Below are 10,382 nucleotides of genomic sequence, written 5' to 3'. Positions count from 1 at the left end.
CACTTGTATAATGATCCACAAATTGTGCTGTGACTAAGGTTAATTTTCTTATAATCACATCATAATGGCAATTTGACTTTATTTAATACTTATTAGGAGATGACAGTGGTGGGTAGGCATAGCTATTTTTTACCTTTTTTTTTACTCGCTGAAGCACTTGAAACAACAAAAGTAATCACAAAATTCATTGTTTAAGCTTTAGAAGACGCAATAATTGTAGAAGATTAATAATAAATAAATAAATAAATAAAAACTAAGAACAATACAAGACGATAACCACAACACACCATTAAGAAGATAACTCAAAGATTAAGTATATTAATTAAATTTGACCTTGAAAATGCTTGTGGAATACCCTATACCAAAATATCTATCACTTTCAACGATATGTGTAAAGTGTTAGATCAAATAGAAACGAAAAAGATATCTGTCACTGTCATCGCATAGAACTGCAAATTGTGATACAACTCCTTATTGATAATAATTGGAACCCGGTTTTCGAGTCTCGGGAATGAAGTCGTCTTTGCTAAGGAGTGTTTTACCCCGTCTATTGCGATGCGAATCCGAATTTAATCGGTAGGTACGGACATCAATTGAGAAATTAAAAAAATCAATTGGACACCAGCCAATTCAAAAAATAAAGGGTATATATATTTATAGACCTACAGAGAAACATTTGGAATTATTTTAAGACGATACCTAAGTTGAAAGAAATTGAGAGGAAAAATGAGGGAAACTTCAACATTGGAAAGTTGATTGATAATTAAAAATTCCTAGGAAATAGTAAATACCAAGTGCAAATTGACAGGTCCATTGAACTCAAAACACCTAAACTTTACCTATCTGAATTAGACAAATTCCATTTAAGACAAGAAATAGAGACAGTGAAGACAACACCCATCTTCCAAAGATCACAATCAAGGGTTGTAAATGAAACAAATAGGATCCCTGACCTTGAGATCTCGAGTTCGAACCTCAAAAATAAGAGAATTCAATGCTTGACTTGAGATTTCGAGTTCGAACCTTAAAAATAAGAAAATTTTGATAGAAAATGCTTCCCCTTTAATGAAATCCAAATAGACAACGGCATGCATTTGTAGACTGATTTGCGTAGAAATGAAATATTCACATAAACAACACATTATTCAAATTTTTAGACAAAAGTACACATTGGGGAGGTGGGGCTAACCAAACAATGTATAGAATCGTAGAAGCAAATCCACATTTCAAAATTTTCCATAACTTAAATATACAAAACATAGTATTCGGGTACACATTATTTAGATATTATCCATGTAATTTACAATCAGCACCCAAAAAGGCACTTCTCCAAACAACTGATAATTTACAAGAAATACCAATTTCAGTCAAAATTGGATTCAGTTCTTTTTTCTTTTTTCCTTATCTCTTTTTTTGCTTTAGAAATCATGGCTCAGCCTAAGAAATTGCAAGATGTAGTCGCACCTCCAGCCAAAAATGGATTTTAGCTCTGCTTTTTGTCCTTATTCCATTTTTTTCTCCCGCTTCTTCTTCATTCATCTCTAATGCTTTCAGTAAAAAAGTTTTCGATATACTTCCAATCTCCAGCATGTGGTCAGTGCACATTTCTTCATGTGCTCTCAGTTGTTTTCCGCAAAGAAGTAAAATTAAACCTGCAAAGAAGTGCATATATCACCGATCAAAAAGCGCCTCTAGAGAAGTTCACTCGTTCAATTTGGCAGAGTAGATACAATACCTAATGAGAGGCTTCTGAGGAACCACAAATGCTTCAGAAGCAATGCTGGAGGACGGTGCTGCTAGCTCAATCGGCTTTCAGGGGCAAGGGAAAGAAGCAAAAAGAACAGATTTTCGTCAGTGTTCCTGTCTAACAGTACTGGATACAAAATTTTGCATACAAGACTATCATTCACAAAAGCAACTTGGAACATGTCAAGCTTTTAAATTTGTCTAATGCTTCCGGTCACACCAACATGCAACATTACGTGCCTTAGAAACTACCAAAGCAACAAAATGTACAAATATTGCAGGTGACACTAACAAAGCTTTCTCAGGGAAATCCAAAGGAAGATTTGAACAGAAAGCAATGCAAAAGATATTTTGGTAAGATTCTTAAAATAGCCATTCTTATTCCCTCTATTTCTCTGACATAACATATAAGGGCGATGATAAATTGGACTCACCAAAAAAAATATATTGACGAGTTACAGTGGACTATCAAATTATCACAGCACCTTGCAAAATTGCACTTTTTATCCCAATTCTGATCAACAATTAAACATCTGACGGCAACAAGCACCAAATTTTACAAAGAGCTTGGAGCTAAAAAATGGGAACGAACTGGAAAAAACAAATAAGGAAAGTGGCCTTCTGGTATATTCCATGCTCCACATAAAAGACTGGTTCACTTTTTTGTTGCAACAAGTAACTAACAACAAAATGCTGCCATATTTAAAATGAATTCCAAAAAGACTACTCATAATTTAGGGCCAATAAGAATCAGATGATTTCCTTAACATGGCAGTTTGTGTTAGAACCTTCAATTGCGGGACAAGACTTGCACCAAAGACATCAAAGAAAAGCACAATTAACTAGTTTAATCAACTGTTCTGTTATATTCCATAGGTCCACAATGTTAGTCTCGGTATCATACATTATCTATACAAAAAAGTCTCGAACACAAAAGCTGAAAAGAAGAAAAAGATTAAGGAGATTTGTATGATGCAACTGCAGATGGACAGACTGAGGGTGCACAAAATCAGGATCTCAATAGACATATTCGATATATTCTGCATTAAAGAAAATAAGTGTATGAAGTTTGAAGACAACCTCAAGTTCTTCCAAGCCCTCGCTTTGTAGGACCTTATGGCTAGAACCACCAATTCTGTCCTTTTCCTCTGATGTTGTTGCCTCAACCATTTCCTCTGCTGTTGGGGGCTCCATCTGCAGTTCATTTGCCCCATCAAAATGCTTGACTCCATTTGTCAATTCCAGTTCATCCCCAGGATCTTCAAAACCATGAGATCCACTTTGATGGCCCACAGTCGGTTCTGCAGATTGCTTGACTGCTATTGTCTCTGTTACAGCTGCACATGATGAAGGCACAGGCAACATGCTTTTGACAGAAACTTCAATTTGGTTATCAACAAGCCCACCACTATTCAAGGTATCACCAATATCAGCTTCAAATCGCTTCAACTCTCTAGTTTCACCTGGTGAGCTGGCATCACTGCTACTCATGGCCAGGCAAGACTCTTTTGAGGTAAAACCTGTATTAACTTCGTCGTGCTTTCTCTTTCTGCTAAAAGCAGCATCTACAGATGTTGCCTTAGCAGAACCAAGTGATTTTGAAACTGAACGACTTTCACTTCTTGCAGGCTGAGCAGGACGCACTCCTCCAGGGAAGACAAAATTAGGAAGGTCTTTTCGTCTGACATGACACACATGAATCCACATGCTAGATGTCCAAAAAGAATATGCATAGACATCTCGCTTAAAATCCTCAACTGTCAACCTTATATCAAATTGTTCGCCTTGTTGAGGATTTGTACCTTGTTTTCTACGTAATCCCATAAAATAAGAATGGTGAAACGGCTTAGATTTATCTGAAAATTCACCCGGATGTGGATGGCATTGAAGTACACCAGCAGTGTCTCTCTCAATCTGGATGAATAAAGCATGGAAACTTCATTAATTCAGTGCCTTTGGCGAAGCAATAGAGACGAAGTCATCAAAATGTGAAGCAGAAGAAAGAAACATCACCTTTAGAGTAAGCAGGCGTATCCTAGATTCAACCCATCCTTTCCATTTCCTCATGTCATCCTCACTTTCTGTAGCTATGTCTATCCGCAAATAGTTTCTATAGGCTTCAAAAAAAGCGAAAGGCTCACAAAGACTTTCCCAGCTAGCTTTGTTAGCTTCTATTGCCTATGCACACAAAATGAGTCAGGGAAAGAAGACTTCAATTGATGAAAATAGGAATAACAAACTGGAAGATAACAGCAATTGGATTAGAATAAAAGTCATGACTGTAGAGCATTGGTGCCGCAAAAACTAAATGAAGAAGTCTAAAAAGAAATTAGGGGGAGAACCAAGTATCTTAACCATGAGCACCAAATTCACTATATACGCATGCTTGAACCGCCAAAACAAACATTTAAGAGGAATGCCACACTCAATTGAATAAACATGCTTGAGCAACATCCAAAATCTTAGTTTTGGTTTTTATCTGTATTTAGTTAATAAAAATTAAATGGGGTAAATTAACTCAATAGGAGAACCAATAGGAAGAAAAAACCGGCAGATCGCATTGATTGCATTCAGTACAATAGAAAAAGCAGTAAACCCGACAAAAACTGAGCACGCATATATACCTCACAAAGTTCATTCCCTCTCTGAAATTCTTCTGTCATGACACGCAAGGTACTGGTTGAAACATTGTAGCTAGAATTCATGCAGGGGTATGCTGGAGTTATTATCGGCATTAGATGCTGCCTATCTTTGAAATTCCTCCGAGGATCCCAATAAGCAAGCCCAAGAGATCCTTCATTTATTGGACACAGCAAAACTGGGTTTGGCCAGCGCCACAAACTGTAGACTCTAAAAAACCGAGAGACCAACATGCTAGGAACTGCATTTGGATAAAGTTGGCAAATCCGAGCAACAAGCAATGCCCAATTAATACCGCCAAGAAATCCAGTAACCTGGTCAAAAGTGACACAAGTTTAAGAGAAGCAGACTGACTTTCACCAAGATGTCAGGCACTGTACCTTTAAGGACACAAAAGATTGTACAAGGGGTTATGTTGGATACTTACATTTGAGTAAACTCCACGCCTTTTTGCCCACAGTCTCATGCATCTCAGTGTGGTGCGGAAACTCTGCAGGACCAAAGAGGGGGGAAAGATTAAGCATAAAGTTTCAAAGCAAATGCAATTTACATAATTGTGAGGCAACAACCTGGATATTGGGTACTAAATGCAAAACTTGATCCGTTACTCTGCATCCATTAAGACTACGAACAGTCTGCTCATCCACATTCTGTAGTATGGACTCCTGTGAAACATCCAAATCCTGCAAGAGACAAATAGGACTAAAATCCAGAAGTTTACAGATTACAGAATTTATTTCAACAGCATAACAAGTTATTTCAGATTAATAGGATGACGACATCAGAATTATGATGGTTCTAAAACCACAAGGAAAGCAGAGTATAGTCATCAGCACACAACAGGGCAGAAGATAAATGAAGACTACTGATAATTGTTAACGTTACTGAATAGTAATTAGGAATGGCCTCTCAATATTTCAGATTTAGAAAAGGTAAACAAGAATCTAATACTCTTTTTAGATACCTTGAAGTAGTCAAGAGTTCCAGAAATAGTCCTCATGCAATTGCAGAAAAAAGCATGCTAAGTTGCATATACAAGCAAGAGCCAGGAGAAGTAGCAAGTAATTATGCGCAAATTCACACTCGCCACCCCCCAATAGGGCCCTCCTTTCAGATGTTCAATTGTTATTAAGAGCCTAAACCAAACCTATATCCTCATAGATCACCAGTTGAAGTTTTCAAAACCATCCATTGTTCTTTAATAAACATCAAGTGGCTGCTTAAAGATACAGCAAAACTGTGGTAGCTTTCCCTTTACAAAGACCAGCTACTACTTACATCCAAATAAAAAAGGAAGGGAGATAATAAAATCTTCCTATCCAACCATGTTATTCACAAGTAACATTCTATACCAAAAAAGCTGAAGACAACAACCATTGAGCCTTCAGTTTCTCAGTAGGAGTCAAACTCCTTTCAAATCATCATCTATCTCCACAAAATGCAGCAAAGGCTGTAATTCCATATTTCCCTACTTCCACTTCTGTCCTTCATCCATACCAACTGCAAGAAGCAACTTAAGGGTATGTGGCACGACCTACTTTATCCCAACTAAGTTTAGAGCATATCGCACATTTCCTTGGCTACTTTAAAATTTTAATTAGGAAAATGAAAAGGTAAATGCATCAAAGTAAGATGTGGAACCCCGGGAAACACCATGTCAGGTTCACCAATTCAACCAATTATCAAGAAGATATGCAGTAGTATATAACAAAGGTAAATAGCACATCAGAAGACAGATTTTCTAGACTGCAGATGGTGCATCTCAAAACAAGTGTGTAATCAGTCACATACAAGAGAATCATACCTCAGGAATAACCCAGAGTGCTACATTTGCATAAAGAAGGTCTATAGAAACACCATTAAACTTGAACTTCATAACAGGAACATGAGCATCAGGTACAGGATGAAGTTCTTGTATTTCAGGCATCTCTTCAAGCATTCTATGAAGTTCGCCAAAGAAGTCCTGCAATGTAAGAGGAATATTACAGGCATCAACCTTCAGCATAGAAACCAAAAATTAAAGGATGTAAACTGAAAAGGCTGTCATCCTACATCACGAGTCGCATGTCTAGGTCCTACACATAGAGTGTCTATATCAGCACCAGGGCCATGTACCTGTTAAAGACAACCCCGAAACAAAAGTCAACTTGATAAGTGAAATGGTAAAATTACCTGACAAGCAAGATAACCTAAAATTCCTTGAAGCCAAGCAGCATAATATACAAAATAGACCTTCGGTCCTTTATAGACTTAAATCACTTTTTCTCTAACATTTATTCACAATACCAGAATGTAATATCTATACTATCTAAAGTTTCTCCTTGCAGTTTCCAGTCCTGCTTCAAAAAGGGTCCCCAACTACTGTAAAATATCACCGCATAATCCCTCCCCTTGACATCCCAAAAGTTAAAAACCTAATTAACTAAAAACATCACAATGATTAGAAAAGATCAAATTGTAAAACCAACACCAGCAGGGTTCATAAATAACACAAGAACCGAGAAACACTATAGAATTGATGGGAGAAGGAAGAAACAAGTTAACAACACCCAATTATTCTTGCTAACAGAGGTTGTCACAAGGTTGTTATAAATTAAAGGATGTGCACCAAATTGGAGAAAATTTAAAGACCAAATACCCAAATACTCCCCCCCCCCCCCAAAAAAAATGGACATGCTTCATTTCCAGCTGTTCCGGTATAGAGCCACGGACATGCAAACCAAACCAAAAATGCAAGCGCCAACACTATTACTACCAGTTGAATCCAACAAAGGGTGTAAACAAAAAGAAAAAGAGACATACTCCCAGCCGATATGAACCGAATGTGAAGATTTTTGCATTTGCCTCTTGCACCACGTCATCATTGAAGCCTTTAGCACGACAGACATTTTTCACCCACGTCTTCACAATCTGTTTCACTCCGGAATCAGTAACCAATGACTTTGAGATAATAGACTGAGAATTCTAAATTCACAAAACAAGAACAACCTGGTCTAATCTCCCCAGCACTTCTTCCCTTTTAATGGCTTCTTCATGACTTTCATATAAGCCTGCATCTGCGAGAAACTGAAAAAGTGCAGTCCTTGTCAGATATGGTTTAGAAACTACAATCTCTCTCTCTCTCTCTCTCTCTCTCTCTCTCTCTCTCTCTCTCTCTCTCTCTCTCTCTCTCAGGCACACAAAAAAGCACACGTATCTGTGTTAATTTAATCATTTTAATAGAAAAACAACTCATTGTTAAGAAGAAAAACTTAGCTTGATTTTAAATCACAATGCTTAGATTGTTTTTTAAATCACCCTCTCAATGTCATAAGTCCAAAGCATGATTATGTCTGGTTCAACTTCAAAACTGTATACCTATCGTATTAAGTAAGCAAATACATAACATTTCTACTAAACACTTGTTTAGGCGCTGTTGTAGCTGATAAGTCTTCTGAATGGGTATTGATGTCAAGCATAACTAACCGATACAAGTATTTAGGTAGAACCATAGCTTAACGTGCTTGGCTTAAATCTTTTATTATCACCTGTTTTACAAATAATCATTCATAATTACCTTTTCAGTTGATCAATAATCATTCATAAACCTTTACTATATATATATATATATATATATATATATATATATATATATATATATATATATATATACATACATACATACATACATACATACATACATACATATGTCATTGGAATCCATGTGTTCTAGCTGATTTATTCAAGTATCATTAACAAGTATATAATGTAACTTTCAACTTACAAATCTGTTCAAGAAACAAGTGGACAGAAACATAAAAACCCCAATTTATACCTCTGATTTCTGAATTATGCCAATTCAACCTTACCAGGAATTCAATGTCAAGGAACTCTTTTTTGTTAATTCATACTCTTTTCACATAATCTAGAAAGCCATCTTAAACACAGCAGAAAAAAAAGATAATTTTTCCATTCATAACAACAACGCAACTGCAGCAAGAACAACAATGCCTCAGCCTCAAACAAGTTGGGGTGAGTATATGAATCCTTACTGACCATATTACTCCATTTAAACATCACATACCAATATTCGCAACGAAAATTGACAAGTCAAATTTTCTAAACATGTACTACAAAAATTTAACAAGTCAAAATAAATCAAGAACAAACCTTTTCCAATTCGCGGTTTCTAACGACATCCAATTCAGCGGGCCCACCAGTTGAAATTGGTTCAGATACTCCATATGCAGTGCTACTCATATCGCCTCCTCTTTCCACAAACAATACAAAATAACTTACTTTCCTTGTTTTTCCTTTTCTTTTTTACTCAATTGAAAATACTAACTCAATAAAGCTTTTATCTTTTTTTTTCCTTTTTGCATATAATAACAAAATTAACCTTCAATAACAAATTGTTCCTCTTTTTTTTACTGAATAATCCACTACAACAATTGAATGTAACTGGGGAAACCAAAAAAAGTAAAATCAAAACTGAAAAAAAGAAGGAAATTTATCAGTATTACACTTCACACCAATTCTCATTAAATTGCGATACACTACAACGAAACAAACGTACAATAAATTAACACAAAATAAATAAAAACCCTAACTTTATCGATTTTTTTCTTTTTTTTCTCTAATACAACTTCACCAACACCAACAAGGCCTCTGATTTTGGCAAGAAAAGCCCAAAACTTTCTGTGATTCTCTCAATTGTGCCGAATTGTTTTCTCGATTAAAGCTTCGGGTTCTTCATACGATCGAAACCCTAAAATTTAACAACAACAAAAACAGAACATAATAAATAAAGGTTAGATTTGCAAAGAAATATAAAGAACTTATGAGATAATTAAGAGAGAATTGAAGCTGACAGGAGAGAGCCGAGGCGTTAGCTACAGGTCGATAGAGAGAAGTGAAGAAGAATGAATAATTGAGATATTTTTTATTAATAAATAGGGGGGGAAAGAATATGGAGAATCTGTATTATTTTTTTTCCTTTTTGATATTTTTTTATTGTGATTTCTTTATATTAAAAAAGAAAATATTATATTACGCGGTTTGATTTTTCGTGTCAGTTCCTAATTTTTCCTAAATTCGTATTCTGGAAGGAAAAGGAAAGTAGGAGGAAAATAGATTGAAAACTAAACAAAGTACTAAGTACTTTATAGCTAAGAATATTTTAAAATATATATAAGAATATTTCATAGTTAGAGAAAAAAATCTTTTTACTCCCAAAATAATTACTATGTCATGTGAAATGAGACAAGACATATTATTTTATGAGAATTTTTTTTCAACATATTTTATGAAGTGTATTAGATTTTAATTTAGACGCGATAGGTTTTTTTTTTGCAACAACGTGAGTCTTCTTTACCAACAAAAAATATGAATAAGTGATATCTTGAAGGGAAAAAAATGCTTTAGAAACAATAAAGTTTGTCCAAAGAGCCAAACCGGGTTTGAATATGTCGTTGATTGATAGGCTATAATCTCGTGTTTTAATCGCTTATTGCACTTTAATTCAGTGTATTTTACTTGTGTTGAACTTTAATTGGTAGTGTCTTTGCACTTATTGTGTGTTTTATGCCTTGTAGGAGTGATTCCGAGCTATTAAGATAATTTGGAGCTAATTTGAACAAGTTAGAGCTTTGAAGTCTGAGTAAAATCCAAGCAATTAAGTCGGAATCACGTTCGGGGCTGATAAGTGGAGATTTTGACTACCTATTTGCGCTTTTTGACTTTTGTTTTAGTTCAAAAATGTTTAAAGGTATTCCCGAAAACTAATGAAATATGCTTACTTGCAGGAGTATTAGAAAATGAGCCAAAGTTATGAAATTCAACTCAAGAAAGAGTGATTTTGAACAAAGATAAAAATCAAGCAAAAAAGCTAAAATGCGGACTGCAGAATTTGGTCTGCGGTCGCAAAACAAGAAGAAAATTCAACAGAGCTTCAATGTACAATGTGGTCGCAGAAGTAAGAGTTCAAAGAGTGTCAAATTCAAGCCCAACTAGAACTG

At 35.5% G+C, this 10,382-nt stretch overlaps 1 protein-coding gene across 1 annotated transcript; it reads right to left on the bottom strand.

Annotated features, from left to right (window-relative positions):
• Nucleotides 1-1,210: 1,210 nt before the first annotated feature.
• On the bottom strand, nt 1,211-9,357 carry LOC107762435 (nuclear poly(A) polymerase 1). The gene is made up of 14 exons (XM_075248511.1): nt 9,237-9,357; nt 8,976-9,133; nt 8,536-8,635; nt 7,375-7,452; nt 7,189-7,296; nt 6,439-6,501; nt 6,191-6,349; nt 4,956-5,069; nt 4,814-4,876; nt 4,371-4,700; nt 3,760-3,924; nt 2,827-3,660; nt 1,736-1,809; nt 1,211-1,652 (listed from the first exon to the last, which is right to left on the bottom strand). The coding sequence occupies exons 3-14, from the start codon at nt 8,623-8,625 to the stop codon at nt 1,610-1,612; spliced, it is 2,121 nt and encodes a 706-aa protein (XP_075104612.1). The 5' UTR covers nt 8,626-8,635; nt 8,976-9,133; nt 9,237-9,357; the 3' UTR covers nt 1,211-1,609.
• Nucleotides 9,358-10,382: the final 1,025 nt, after the last annotated feature.

The sequence above is a fragment of the Nicotiana tabacum genome, chromosome 24 (genome assembly GCF_000715075.1).
Source record: "Nicotiana tabacum cultivar K326 chromosome 24, ASM71507v2, whole genome shotgun sequence".
Classification (NCBI taxonomy): Eukaryota; Viridiplantae; Streptophyta; class Magnoliopsida; order Solanales; family Solanaceae; genus Nicotiana; species Nicotiana tabacum.
The sequence above is the reverse complement of the archived record's forward strand: the minus strand, read 5'-3'. Positions and strand labels throughout refer to the sequence as shown.

What these genes read in the sequence shown, in the direction of transcription:
- LOC107762435 (XM_075248511.1), bottom strand. Translation starts at nt 8,625, where the DNA reads ATGAGTAGCACTGCATATGGAGTATCTGAACCAATTTCAACTGGTGGG. An exon ending in GAAACCGCGAATTGGAAAAG is followed by an intron (nt 7,453 to 8,535) that starts GTTTGTTCTTGA and finishes GCACTTTTTCAG; the next exon opens with TTTCTCGCAGATGCAGGCTT. An exon ending in TACGCCTGCTTACTCTAAAG is followed by an intron (nt 3,661 to 3,759) that starts GTGATGTTTCTT and finishes TTATTCATCCAG; the next exon opens with ATTGAGAGAGACACTGCTGG.